Source organism: Leuciscus leuciscus (assembly GCF_965113295.1).
Source record: "Leuciscus leuciscus genome assembly, chromosome: 22".
Lineage (NCBI taxonomy): Eukaryota > Metazoa > Chordata > Actinopteri > Cypriniformes > Leuciscidae > Leuciscus > Leuciscus leuciscus.
Window position 1 is genome coordinate 18,749,108 of NC_138746.1, and position 15,865 is coordinate 18,764,972.

The following is a 15,865-nucleotide window of genomic DNA, read 5'->3' on the forward strand; positions in this document are numbered from 1 at the left end:
CTTCTCTTCCCTCTCTGTCCTTCAAGTGTGTATGTGTGGTCCAGCGGCTGCCGGCGGTGACCGTCACTCCCCTACGCCTCACTTCACACCCTAGTCGTCCCCCCTGTGGTCACCCGGGAAACCGCAGGCTGCCCAAGCTGGCGCCAGCCCTCTCGCTGAGCTGATCAATACTGCAGCATTTCCTGCCCATTCACTCAGGTCACACACTCACCTCATTAATTATTACTGCCAACACTGCTGCTGGAGCACCCCGGGCACCCACAACACACACACACACACACACACACAGTCATCAGTTTTCGGACCAACATTTTGGTTAATGCCGCCCCCTATCACACTAATAAGTTTCTCTATGATCATTTCTTACAGTCATATATTAATGATGTTCGTTTGTTTGTCTTTTTTAACGTGCTGTATAGAAATATTGACCTCCGGTAAATATCACAGGGAATTTTAGAATAAAGAGAGACAATACATATTGATTTCTTACTTTTCTTTCAAAAAGACATCTCATTTTATTTTAAAAGATAAAGCTTATTTGGGGACCAAATGCATAGAGTGTGTATGAGTCCAGTAATCAACACTCATAAACATCATCATCATCATCATCATCATCTGTGGAGCAGGTCAGAACCGCAAACATTCCAAAGAAAGTCCTCTTTAAAAAGCACCAAAAAAAGTGAAAACTCCAGGTGGGCTCATGTTTCAGCATTAATCAAGAGCATCAAACTGAATTGGATTCATATATGCATCCAGATTGAAACCATCTTTAGAACTTGGTGACCGCACAGGCCATGTTTTCCAGCGCCGACCGAGCCTCTGAGGGTGGGAAGCACTTCATGGCCTCTAAGGCCTTGTTGCCATGGTAACTGCACAGGTCAAGCGCCTGGCTCACGCCTCTTTCCATCTTTATCAGGCCCCGGAGCTGCAGAACACGCAAGAATGAGGAGAAATTTAAATATCACTCCATCAAACTAATGAAACTAAAACAGTATAAGTAATATTCTTTACAACTGAATTTAAAGGCAAGGAATTCAAATAATGATAATTTCTACAGATTAATGGGATTTACTTGCAAAACAAATGATAGTAACACTTTATAATAAGGGTCCATTTGTAAACATTAATGTGTTTGGTATCATGAACTAACAATGAACAATACTTTTACAGCTTTTATTAATCTTGGTTAAATTTTCAAATTGTAAAAAATTTAAATTGTATGAATTAACATTAATGTATATATACTGATTTTATCTTGTACATCTGTCCCACATGAATCAATGGCTCCCTGATATGGTTCAGGCATTAAATTTCATATATTCATTCATCTTCATATATTTTACTGTCACACAACTGAATTGAAAGACTGTACTAGTTAGTTAACAAACTTTTAGCTAGCAATAGCACACATTAGCATCTTAAATGCAAAAACATAAAATAACACTTAATTACAACATTTACTCTCTCTTGATTCATTCAGCCATATGCAAAGCATGCTGGGAACTAACAAGCACCCAAACGGATTAAGTAAACTTCAATTTAACATATATTTAAGTGGACTGAACAAAATCAAATGAAGTCAGGACAAAATGTATAGCAGTGTGTTCAGTATTAGTTCCCTAATGCATAAACTAATGTTAACAAATATAATACATTCAAAATAATACACTACTGTTCAAAGGTTTGAGGTCTGAAAGACAAAAGTCTCTTCTCCTCACCAAGGCTTTATTTATTTGACCAAAAATACAGTAAAATCAGTAATGTTGTGAAATCTTATTATAATTAAAAAGAACAGTTCTATTTGAATTTTTGTAGAAATGTACCTTACTAATGTAAATAGTCCTTGCTGTCAATTTTGATCAATTTAATGCATCTTTGTTGAATAAATTCTTACTGATCCCAAACTTTTGAACAGTAGTGTATATTAAATGTTATTAAATAATATATATCATAAATAATAATAATAATAATAAATATCACTCCATCAAACTAATGAAACTAAAATAGTACAAGTAATATTCTTTCCTCTTTTCTATAATATATATATATATATATATATATATATATATATATATAAAAGAGAGTCAGTCATGAAGTCAGTCAAGTGTGTATATATATATATATATATATATATATATATATATATATATATACACACACACACAATATATAAACAATAATTACATATAAAGCCAGATTACTCCACTCTCTCCCTCACTCAAATGGTCTTGTTGTCCTCCACTGCTCTTTATAAACATGTTTTACTGGAGGCTATTTTACCAAATGAATTCTGGGATGTGTTGTTCTGGGGGCCTAGAGTTAAAAACAGCAGAAGAGACTTGCTTTCAACCAATGTGAGCGAGAGGGAGATGGAGATGGAGAGAGACAGATGAGAACATCAACTGCCGACCGATTTCTCACTGTTGTTTGTATGGCTACAGTTTCTTTGACTAATGTACTAAAAAACTTTCATATTTTCAGTTTGACAGACCTCATGAGTCATGACCCACCCAAGACACACTTTTACACACACACACAAAAAAAAGACTATCAGAGCGAATACTGGAGAGATGAATGTGGCATTTATGTGCTGATAACAGAGATATGTGATGTGTGTGTGTGGGTGTGATGTGTCTGTCTGTGTCCTGTTGAAGGAGAATCTCGTGTGATGTTGCTGTCAAACCGTCTCTCTGTCTCCTCTACAAATAAACCTGCCACTCTATCTCCTAATATCGTGTTTCTACGGCGACCCGAGCTGCTTGTGCCCTCCTCCTCCTCTTCCTGCCCCCTCCCCATCTCATCTCTGCCTCTATCTTTCTCCCCTTCTTTCTTTCTGTCCGGCTTCTCCTTCTGACTTTGGAAATCAAATTTCTGAACTTGCTATCAGTTACAGAGAACAAACACCTCCTATCAGCTCACTCAGGACCGTAACCACCAATATTCACAGCATCGGTCGATCAACATGCGCTTTCAATGACCGATTCTTAAACTTTTACTTCCAATTTAAACATTTCATTACATTCTTGAACTTGCTTTTCATATCCTGGTGCAGCCTTTCCATTGACTTCTATTATTTTTATGCTGTGCTAATGATGTTTGTTTTCAACCCCCTAACCCGAAATCTTTTTTCTTTTGCATCTTAGACTTTCATCAAGATATTATTTAGTATGTTTTTCAAATGTCATGGGAACCATTGGTTGTCACACTAATAGGTAATTTCAGGTTTCGCTATCTTAAATGTATAATTAAATAAGCATGAACAACTTCAATTTTTGGTTCATTTTTATTAATTGGATATTAATTAACTTCTCTTTTTGTTTGTTTGTAAACACTGACACACGTTATGAGCCTGGGAATAATTCCATGACTGACTCCTGGGAAATCGATCTGTATCATATCTGTATGAATGTTTCATCAGAAGTATTGTGGCTGGATTCATTGATTAGTGGTTTGACCAGGAGGATTGATTTCTCTTGAATTCGATAGACAATCTCACTTATTCATTGGCTGAATGAAAATAATCAAATGATTTAGTGGTTTATACAGTAAAACCCATGAACACAAGTTCTCTGAATAAGAAGACACTAGAATGAGGCTGCCGTTACTTTGTTTTCCCTTTCCCTTAATCAAAAAATAGGAGTTGCTCACCTTCGTGTAATCAATCTGTCTAGCCATATTCTGGGCCTGAAATGAAGAGAGAAAAATGTGAATCCAGAGAACATCATGCTGACACAATGAAATCTGAACCGCAATGGTGTTCGCCACCAGTCTAGAGGCTAAAATCTTATTGAATCACTTCTAATAATGACAAATACAAATACAACATCAATTATACTCCAGTAAAATTGGCTTGACTGTCTGCTAGCTGCATTGAGACATCACATAGCTCAATAAATGACATCTCACATGACTTTTTGCACCACTGTAATGTGAATACACTCCATGAACTGTTACCATGCAAACGTTTGTGTCCGTAAGGTCACTTATGCGCACCAAGGCTGCATTTATTTGGTCAAAAATACAGTAAAAACAGTAATAATGTGAAATATTATTACTATTTAAAATAACTGTTTTCTATTTTAACAAATTTAAAACCAAATGTATTCCTATGGTGGCAAAGCGGAATTTTTTAGCATCATTACTCCAGTCTTCAGTGTCACATGATTCTTCAGAAATCATTCTAATATGCTGATTTTCAAAAATATATTTTTTTTTATTACCCATACTATCAATGTTGAAAAGTGCTGCTTAATTTTTGTGGAAACAGTGATAAAAAAAAAGGTCAGGATTCTATGATAAATAGAAAGTTCAAAAGAACAGCATATATTTAAAAATGGAACTTTTTCTAACATTATAAATGCCTTTACTGTAACTGTTGATTAATTTAATTTGTCCTTTAAAAAAAATCTTACTGACCCACAATTTCTGAACGGTAGTATATGATGTATTTTCTATTATTTTTTTCAGCATGTTCTTTCATTGAGTCTCAATGCCATTTCACAGCTTTCGCTTTGCTACCAGTGTGTTAGCGTGCCGGCTTCTACCATTCTGATGTGGTTGTCTGGTACCTGTTTTAGCTGGTGCCGCCATCTCTCAGGTCCTATGATCTGTCTGTGGAAGACAACAGGAGCCGAATCCAAACTAAACACAGCTGGCTCTGACTCGCTCTTCACGAACGGCTGTAGATCAGAGTTTAGCTACAAAACACACACATATATCCATGATTGTTATGAAACACTGTGTGTACAGTCTAAAGAGAAAACAGGAGAATGAAACACACGCAGACAGAGGGTATAGAGAAACAGCTTGTGCCCACAATGCACTTGTGCAACTGTGCATACACACCTTGTGTCCGAGAGTGAGGTGTTTTCCGTACTGAAAAGCCAAATTCTGAGCCTCGGTACCGTGTCTGGCCAGCTTCATCGCAGCTTGACAACTCTTGGCAAGCAAAGCACCATGGGACAGGAATGTCTGGTCTTCCCAGGAAGCAAGTGTTAGATTGCCCTCCTTCAGAATACAGAAAAACTCAATCACATAAGCATTAATGTTTTATATTTACTGTGATGTAGCCTAAAGTAAAGACATTAATAATGTTGCAAAATATTTTTCTTTTAAATAAATGCTGTGCTTTTGAACTTTATTTTTGATCAAATATTAAGTAGCACAACTGATTTCAACATTGATAATAATAATAGTAAACTTTTGAGCTGTATTGTTTGTCAAGAGATTGTGAAGAGCTAGAATATATCACTAAACAATCATTCGAAGACCACAACCAAAAGGAAGGTTTTAATTAGATTAATTTCAATTCCCAAACAAACATAATGTTGCAGGAAACTTTAAGGATGCAACTTCAAAAAATGAGAGAGTAAAAAAAAAAACCACTGATGGTATGGTGGTGGTGGGGGGAGGTGTAACCTAAGGAAGGAAAGTTGATGCAAACATCTGCTCGGAAACGTCTCCTCTAAAAAGGGTAAAAGAAACTTGAATCTCTCTCTCCCTCCCTTGTTGCGTTTCTCTCGCATAATCGCGGTCCTCTCCATCACTTTTCCTCTTTCTCGCCTCGCACAGGAAACTTCGTCATTCATTATTTACTAGTGGTTTGCAGATGTTTTAAGTCTGGTAAGTCAGCCTGTGTTTGGCTCTGTTTGGAGATGTTTTGCTTGTCCAATCATTAGCTGTTTTAAAAGCTTTGAATATAAAACATTAAACACTAAAAAGATTCCTCTGTAACTCAATTATAATTCATTTATGTGAAAAACAAAGCTTAGCAATGAAAGATATTACATCACATAGAAAGCACATGTATATTAAAGCAATAAACCACAGAAGCTTTGAGTGGTTGCTTATATATAATAGGCAACATAGCCAGATTATAATAAAACACGATGTTTCATAAACAGGCACATTACTGTTGAAAAGTTTGGTGGTTCGTAAGATTTCTTTATTCTTTTGAATTAAGTCTTTTATGCTCACCACAGATGCATTAATATGATTTTTAAAAAAAAGAGTAATAATTTGAAATATTGTTACAATATAAAATCAATTTTCAGCAGTCGTTACAAAGATCACACAAAGTAGTCAGTTAGTGTTCGATATTGTGCCCCTGGTGGCGATATGTGGTAAGTGCAGTGGGCTGAATGTCGTACCTCTGCAGAACTGGAGCTCTCGTGATAGATTCCTTGCACCACATCTCCGATAGCACTGGAGATCAGCTCCACCACCTATAACAAACATAACATTAGAACACTTAAATGAAGACTCTCAGAATAACAGTGTTGATATCAGCCCCATCTGTTCTGAAATTAGCATTTATTAGACCATGAGCTGTTTGGGAATATGGGAAGACTTTCTTTCCAGTCCACTCAGTCTAAAAGAGCATCTGAGGGACAGATAGAATAACCAGCACTTCAGTTATTAAACAGATGGCCAGTCAAAACTGTGCAATGTCCAGAGGATACAGAGCTTAATGAGGACTCTGACATCTGCACTAGCTTATTGATTCAGTTTTTCACTCTTTAAAAGGCACAAGCACCAAACTGCTCATAGCACAGAAATACTCAACACCTACTGAAAATCATCTGATATTTTAGTGTTGAACTACAAAAATATGCATGCAAAATACACACGTAAAAATCCCTAGTCACAAAATTCTTAAGAAATGCAAAAAGACTAAGAATAAGAATAAGAATAAGAAAAGGAATCCTAAAGGATAAATAACTTTAAGTCCCTTAAATAGCACGGTTCCGAATAGGACTACTGCAATTAGCAAAAGGATAAATTGTATAAAACAAATATAAAAATATTTTGCACACACACAGACACACACACGCATGCATATAAAATAGCAAAATAATATAGAATAATATGAAAAATAAAATAAATCAACATTTTATCTATCCATAATCAGATGTTAATAGAGTTATACTTTTTTTCAACGATTAGATAAAATAAGATTAAAGTTATATGAATTTAAAACTGAACTGCTTTGAATCGTGGTTTGCATCTTTGCAAGCATCCTTCCCCATTAATTGTAATTGAAAAGAGATAGTACAATACTTCAGAATTTCTTCTTTTGTATTCCACAGAAGACAATAAGTTGACATGAGATTGAATAAAAATTGTCTGAATTTACAATTTTTGTGTAAAAAAACAAACAAACAAACTATTATCGTATCGTGCAGTGCCTACAGTGCTCCTGAGGGGGGCGCTACTCCGTTACAGCTACTCCACAACAGCTTGAGCAAGTAACTGACAGCTCCATCTTTCATCTAATCACATGCTTCGCTATCCCTTCCTTCCATCCGTCGCCCTAGGCTACATTCTCCACCTTATTTTCACCCTCCGTCATTCTTTTTCCTCTTTTCCCGAAAGACCTGCCTGTTGAATCATAAAACCACAGGCAGAATCTCCAGGGAACTAGAATAGCAGAGGCCTTCCATCCAGACACTGCTATTCCTCGGCTATTCCTCAAATTCAATATTATGTTACTCTTCTCCATTCCCCAAACTTTCTCTCTCAAACTTTGTTTTTCTCACTCTTTCCTTCTCTCTTTCTCTTTGCCCTCTGAGTAACCAGATCTTTGAGGAAACAGTGAGGAACTTGACTCCTCTACCCAGAGCCCAGAGAAGACAGAGAGCCCCTATAGCGCAGCCAGATGTGCGGCTTCACACACTCCACATGGAGAAATTAAAGCACGTGTGTGTGTGTGTGTGTGTGCACGAGAATAAATGTGTGTTTGAACTGTGTGTTTGTGTACGTCTATGTCTTTCGTGTGTGTGTGTGTGTGTGTGTGTGTGTGTGTGTGTGTGTGTGTGTGTGTGTGAGAAGTGGGGGGGGGGGGGGGGGGGGGCTTTTTTTGGAAAGTATCAGATAAGCTGCCCTCCCTCCGTCTCGTCTCATTCCCAAATCCAGCCGGAGTCGTGTTTCGCCGACAGGTCTGTGAGGAGAAGAAAGAGGAGACAGCCGCTTGCGGATCCCTTTACCGTTTATACTAGTGTCGAGCCAGAATCCCACTCTCTCTCACTTACACACACACACACACACACACACACACACACACACACAGTCTACTAAGTCAGGATCCCACTCAAGGCCACGATACATAATACAGATCAATCAGGAGGAAAAAGCGCTTTGCTGCGGAGAGAGAACGTCTGATTTCCACCGCTAATGCTCTCACGCTAACTGAACCGCTAATGCAATGGGGCCTCGCCCTCATTTACATAGATGGCAGTTTGAACAGGGAGATGCGTTCGGATGGTTCTAGCTGGGTGACTGTCAGTTACATCAAGGGACTAGGTGAAACACTTAAAAAATATGTTTTTAATCACTAATAAATTACATCTATAACCTGCAGCTAAAGAGTCTGATCTCTGATTGGCTGGTCATCCTGTCAGTCAGTCACTACTTCAGTGAGTCAGAACAGAGCGTGTGTGGCTTTAATCACGGTTCGCCGCACAACAGGTTCAGTTTCACACACAAAAAAGTATTTTACTCACACTCTCTTCTCTCTCTCTCTCTCTCTCTGTGTGTGTTTACTAAAAACGAGGGCTCAAAATGACCTTCTGTCCACAGCTGCCAATGGCGAGTGCAGGGAGAAAATTGGCATATATATTTCTTACTGATGATGAAACAACATTTTGCATTATTTATTTTTTTAATTCAAAAGAGCTGTTTTTGCATATTAGTGTATATATATAGTACTGTTTAAAAGTTTGGGGTTAGTAAGATATTTTAATGTTTTTTAAAGTCGTCTCTTATGCTCACCAAGGCTACATTTTATTTGATAAAAAATACAGTAAACTTAAAATAACTGCAATTTTTTCTTTCTGTTTTATTGATAATAATAATAAATACTATAAATGTTCAAAACTAGTTGTGCTGCTTAATATTGTTGTGGAAACCACAATACATTTTTTAAAGATTATTTGATGAATAGAACAGCATTTATTTGAAATAGAATTCTTTTTTAACTATATAAATGCATTTACTGTCACTTTAATTTAATGCAGCCTTACATGTATAAAAAATAAATAAAATAAAATAAACTCACTGACCCAAAACTTTTGAAACTTCATGTCGCCATCTGTCTGTAAAACTACACCTGTCACACAATCATTTACATCAGTAAGGACTTTTAACTGGATTTTTATAAAACATCACCGACTGCAGTACCATAAAACAAATAAAATGTATTAAATGTTTATTCAAAATTAAACAAAAGAAACCAAATCTTTAATCTATAATTCTAATTCTCTAACTTAAATACTTGAGGCATCAAAAAAACACACTTGACCTCTAAACCAGGTGAGGAATTTCCAATTTCGGCCACCAGGAGGTGCTATAGAACACGCCAATACAAACTCCCAAACTCACTGTATTACTCCACATTATCTACCTTAAAAAGAGAGTGTATATTAAACACGCAGAGACAAAATCAGCAGTGAGTCCTGACTATAAGATGCCTGGCTGTCTGAATTCTGAGCTCCTCTTGAGAAAAAACACAGAATCTGTTCTTTATATTAGTCACCACAATCTGCTGATCAGCTCAATCCCCTGCAGTCATTTCCATGTCCACTCATGCACACATTAAAGTGGGTTTGAGTGTGCGTGTGTCTGCGTGTGTCTGAGGCTTCGCAGAAGGAAAAGAGTTTGTTTTCCTCCACGGGGAGAACCGCATTCTAGAGCTGCACTTGGTGACAGATCCTGTCAGCGTTCTGCCGCTTAGTGCATCTGAGTGTGTCTGTGTGTATTACAGGAACAGAGAGAGAAGAAATGTTAGGGTTTCTAAGTGAAAATCCCTTTTTACTTAGTCTGTTAATATTATGATATGACAAGCAATATCCTCGAAAACAGTGAATCCCAACCAGGGGTACGTGTACTTTTTTGCTTTTGCGTCGTTAAATAGCTATAAAACAGAAGAAGAAAAAAAGAATTAATTTGCCAACAATATGCCAAACAATATGAGAGAATACTGATTATAAATACACTACTGTTCAAAAGTTTGGGGTCAGTAGGTCTTTTTTGATTCATTAAATTGATCAGACTTTTACATAATTTTCTTTATTAAAAAAATTCTGTTTCAAATGAATGCTGTTCTTTTGATCTTTCTGTTTGAAAAAGAAGAATGTATCACAGATTCCACAAAAATATAAAGCAGCACAACTGTTTTAAACATTGATAATAACAAGAAATGTTACCTGAGCACTAAATTAGCATATTATAATGATTTCTGAAGGATCATGTGACACTGAAGACCGGAGTAATGATGCTTAAAATTCATTTACATAAATAAATTACATTTAAAATGTATTAAAATAGAAAAATTTATTTTAAATTGTAATAATATTCCAGTTTTAATTTGATCAAATAAATGCAGCCTTGGTGAGCATAAGAGACTTCTTTCAAATACATAAAATCTTATAGACCCCAAACCTTCAATATTTTACATTCAAAACCATCCAATCATTAAAAATGTAGTTCAAAACTAATAAAAAAACGGATAGTACCCCATATGTACTCAATATTTTGCATGCTATGTATTTTTTAATTTATTGGAGTAATGTGGTGTTAGCATAACAACATGCTAATATTACACTATTGAAATAATTGAGTCAAGGCTCCTGTGTGCTTCAGATACAGAGTGCTATTTGTATAACGCATGGAGTTGTTGCCTATGTAGGGTTCATTTCAGTTTGAGCCGCTAGAATGGAGCGTTAGAAGTAACACACTTCAGGTTATTTGAGCCATATCGACAGGGTCCAAAAGACAAAATAAATTGGGAAACAGCGCTCTAAGATGTATTCTACCATCACTTTACATCTGAACTGGCCATTCATAATGCTGTATGATATTCAGAAAGATGTTCTAGTGAGACGCTGTAACCCTTAGTGGAGAGAGGCAGTGGGGCTGCTGGCCGCGTGCAGTTAGACGGTGCTTTGACTGCGACTCTAATTAGAGCTGGAGGAGAACACTGACACTTAATGAGGGGTGTAGGAGACGTATGCTCACACACACACTCACGCACACACATAGAGTGCAAGAGAATGTGGGAGAATATGCAAGTGTATGGAAATTAGCAGAGGACAGCGTACAGCCTGGCGAACAAAGTCTTTGAGAACTGAAGTCAGAAGCCGGTGAAATGATTATATTTTTTCTCTTTTTCAGCGTTTTGCATAAAAACACAAATGTGATGAAAAAAAGAAGCTTACACCTCCAGCATGAAGAGATGTGACTGTTTATTTTTGCTAGAAAAATACCAGAAGTAAAATCTGACAAAACCTCTATTTGGGGATGTCAAGGAGGTTCTTAGTTTGAACATTTTTAATAGTTATACTTTTATAAAGCGTCCATTTTTTAGGGTTAGTGGTTATAATTATTTTTATATTGTAAAAAAAAAAAAAAAAAAGTTAATCTATGCCTTTGTCCTCATCTACACTACTATTCAAAAGTTTGGGGCCGGTAAGATTTTTAAATGATTTTGAAACCAGTCTCTTATGCTCACCAAGGCTGCATTTATTTGACTTGAATTTACAACAGTGAAATATTATAAATAATTCTAAATTGTAATATCTTAATATATTTTAAAATGTAATTTATTCATGTGATGGCAAAGCTGAATTTTCAGCATCATTACTCCAGTCTTCAGTGTCACATGATCCTTCAGAAATCATTCTAATATGCTGATTTGCTGCTCAAGAAACACTTACGTTTATTATTAAATTTGAAAGCAGTTGTGCTGCTTCTTATAAATCATGATGTAATTTTTTTCAGGATTTGAAATAACTTGGTTCAAAAGAGCGGTATTTATTTGAAATGCAAAACACTTTTGTTCGATTGAATGCATCCTTGCTGAATAAAAGTATTACTTTCTTTTTTCTATATTACTGACCCCAAACTTTTTAATGGTAGTGTAGATTGCTAAGAAAATGTGTTTGTACTGACTACTTATGCACTTTAGTTTTTTTACGATGGAGCAAACTCGAAGCAGGCTTTCTTTCATTACTGATTATGATGTAAGCAATGGAAAAAAACCTGGAGTGGACTATTTACAGAACGTATTTAGTACCTTGGTGTCATTGAGCTGGGCCAATCCAGTGCAGGCGTTCGCCAACAGGAAATCACCGCTCAGAACGGCCATCTTGTTCCCAAACTGCATGTCTTTGAGGGGGCCATCCGAGTTAGTCCACTCCTTCAGATTAACAATCCCACGATGCACCAGGAAGGCTGTGTGAATCAGCTCCGTGATCTCAGCCAAGTTTCGCTGACTGACAAAGAGAGAGAAAGAGAAATATTAAGAGATTAGATCTATAAACAGTCCAGATTCTATAGCACACTTTACACAGAAAGGAAGTGATTTTAGCCCAAATGTTCTTCTGCAGAACAAATAACCCAGAGAGAGTGTGAAGTGTCCTGGTGACCATAATGCACTTCATAAACTACCAACTGCCGCTGATTATCAGACGAGCCAGATTATCACAACGCCATCACACAGACGTTATAATCAAATGTTGATTTGGGTTCAGGACCACAATCAGCTTGAACCATTGAGGTCTCAGCGATAACCACCTTCCAGACACAAGAGAGAGACATTAGCACTGATGACCACTTACCCCTCCTTCAGAGCGGGAGACAGGGAAAGAAAAGAGGCTGAGAGAATGAAGAAAAAGCATCTTTGATGAAGGGATTCTCTTCAGTTTGGCAGTATGAGAGGAGCGCTGTGGCCTTTTCTGCTCACACACGCATCGACGCATGCTAGTGCTTGGGTAATTACAATGCTCTGCAATAATTCTTGTTGTCATTAAATGCTGTTCATTAATGGACCATCTCCTGAGCTCAATCATCCCTATTGTGCAGAGCGCTCTTGTTCACAAATCCGCTGATCCTGGTCAGATTCACTTCAGCTGACACGGGCGCATGTGCTGAGTAAATACTGATGTTGATGTGATTTACAATGACTGGGGAAACTCAAACATACTTTACAGAAGTGTAATTGTATGCATCCAATATCTCAGGTCAAGAGTTGTAGTTTACTTGTCCTTTTTATCGAGGTGAAGTGTCCACTTTTTGAAAATTAATATGCTGTTTACCACAGAAATGCATGTGATTATGGAAGTAAAATGTGTAGTGAGTGGCATTTCATTTTTGTGACCTCAGACCTTGAAAAAGTTATCTATGGCAACATTCACACGTGACACACGTGTCATTTTATTAAATGAAAATTAAATTAAACACAAAATTACATTAATTTAAAAAGTAAGACTACACTGTTAGACTTTGCCGTAATTTTACAGTTACTTACCGCAAAAAAGCCCAGTAAAATACCACTTATATTATTTACGGTTAACTACTGTAATATGCACTGCATTATGGGTATTTTTTATGACATTTACAGTAACTTACTGTATATGGAATTTACAGTACTTTACTGTTTACGCAAAAGCAGTAGTGCTACTGTAAATGAAGACAGATTTTTTTTAAGTTTGTATATGCATATTGTATTTATGTTTTAGGCATATTAAAATATCATATGATAATGTTTTATATGTTTTCCCTCCATCTTGTTCTGCAGATGAAAATCATGAATCTGCATTCTCATTTTTAAGCTATGCAAACACTGGATGTTTAAAAGTTCATAAAATAAATAAATAAATAAAAACACGTGGATGGAAGGATTTAAAATTAGTTCTTAGTGAGAGACCAGAGTAATTTTTATATAGCATTTTCTCCAATAACAAAAAATAAAATAAAATAAATATATAAAAAAATTCACAACTGGTTCCCATACAGGCAATATAAATTATATAAATGTATTTTTATTTTATTTTAAATTAATATAAACTTTATACATATAAACTTTGCTTACACCTCACAAAATTGTAATTGTTGCAAAGCCCGCGCAACAACCTGGCAGAATGTAAACTGAGGTTTGTGTGACGTCACGTGTCGAGTGCGCGCTCATAACGGACGTCCCTGCTGAGAGAGAGTGGATCGCTAGACGCCAGCTGGGGTTTTTCTGAGGTAAGTACTTTTTACTGAACAAATTTATAAGTTACTTTTACAAAGTAAACCATTACCAATATCAATTAAATAGAGCTAAATTTATGAAGAAAGTAAATAATAAAATCTAATAGGCGTTTAATAACAGCTCACAGGACAGTCTAATTTTCCTCGAAACTGCCACTTTAATATCCCATTAAATGCCATAGAATTGACTGACTGCCTTTTCCGGTAGATGGACCCAATCTAATATTTACACAAACAAAGGTTTTCTGTCCTTTTTACGACCAGTTATGGTATATTTTACTCGTCAGTTAAATGTGTGGCGTTTTGAAGTAGCCTAAGTTAGGCCTAGCGCGTTTTCTCAAAGGCACTCTCTTGCGCTCTCTCTGCCCCAGGCCCGGTTGAATGGGGGCGCTATGCACCCTCAAACGCAAGCAAGAGATTGCTACTTTGATACTGTTACTTGATACTGTTATAATATATTGGCGAAACAGATTTGCCGAACCAAACGCTCCAGTGCATTTTTGTGCTTTAGCTTTATTTGTTTTCGTGCTCTGGAGAACGCAGGAGTTTTTATTCAGTGCCGAATTATGCAGACTCGCGAAAACTCTCATTAACAAAGTGTAGACACGATGTAAGAGATGTGACAGCTACGTATAAATGCTGGATTCACTCTGCACAGGACCGAAATATGACATGTTAAAATAGTAAGGCATTTAAAGCAATGTAAAGGCGGACTATTGAAAAATATTCATTGCAAAATATATTTTTTAAATTCTATGCCAATTATTGGTAAAACTGTCATCTGATTGTGTAATTGATCAATCTAGCAGTCATCCTAGATCTGTCATTTATCATGTTCATAACATATAGTCATTTGCCAATAATCATTGCTGAAAAATAATGTTTCTTCCATTTCTCTCTTTTCCCTGTGTCAACAGGAGCTAACAGCCCAAAGGCTCTTTTAAGAGCCTCAGCACTGAGCATATTTGGCTTTGTAAGTAGGCTATGTTTTGACTAACTATCAGATGCATTATGTGATTAACTTATTGTAATGCATAACATGCAGCATAACTTTTTTTAGGAGCACTTGTGTGAATCAAGAAACATTTCTGATTATTTTCAGTTGTACACTTTTTTTTCAGGATTCTTTGAAAAGAACAGCATTTATCTGAAATAGAAAGCACTACTGTTCAGTCAGTATTTTTTTTTTTTTTTTTTTTTTATGGTTGTTGAATGAAATTAATACTTCAATTCGGCAAGGATGCATTAAATTGACTTAAAGTGACTGTAAAAACATTTGTAATGTTACAAAAGCTTTCTATTTCAGATTTAAGTTTGAAGGGCCATAAAGTTACTCAGTGTACCTTTAACGTAATTGTACATTCAGGCAATTAATAGAGTTCCCTAACAAGGGATGTGCAATAAAGCTATACTATTTAAACTAACTCGACTGGTAATAACTGCTATTGCACAAGTTGATTCCTCGTCTGTCCATGAACAAATTTAGATTAAATAAACTCCACAACTCCAAACTCAACCATTTCTCACACATTTTCTCTGTTTTTTTTTAAATTATTTTTATTTATTTGTTTGTTTGTTTTTTCAGATCAGCCATCAGTGGTTTACCGGTATGGAGGCCAGTCAAGACCAACTGGGATGCTTTTTTTGCGTATTGTCATGATCCCTGCTTTGATTTGTTATGATGAATTCAGTTCTCTTTTTGCATCCTCCTTTTGATTCGAAACTGAACTCAAATGGCACTGCGAATTGGGTAAGAGACAAACATAAATTACTTAATTGGGGAAATTGAGAGATGAAACCATGCTGATGACCTCTGTCTGTGGTGAAGTAGTGAGTT

General features: G+C 36.2%; 1 protein-coding gene across 1 annotated transcript in view; it reads right to left on the reverse strand.

The window, feature by feature from the left end:
* Nucleotides 1–478: 478 nt before the first annotated feature.
* The window catches only part of pdss2 (prenyl (decaprenyl) diphosphate synthase, subunit 2), a 36,712-nt gene continuing 21,325 nt past the window's right edge, over nt 479–15,865 (reverse strand). The window contains exons 3-8 of the mRNA XM_082153115.1: nt 12,071–12,269; nt 6,150–6,224; nt 4,846–5,007; nt 4,569–4,697; nt 3,649–3,684; nt 479–925 (exon numbers count right to left, since the gene is read on the reverse strand). Coding sequence (XP_082009241.1) covers nt 770–925; nt 3,649–3,684; nt 4,569–4,697; nt 4,846–5,007; nt 6,150–6,224; nt 12,071–12,269 — 757 coding nt within the window. The 3' untranslated portion in view covers nt 479–769. The remainder of the gene's footprint in view (nt 926–3,648; nt 3,685–4,568; nt 4,698–4,845; nt 5,008–6,149; nt 6,225–12,070; nt 12,270–15,865) is intronic.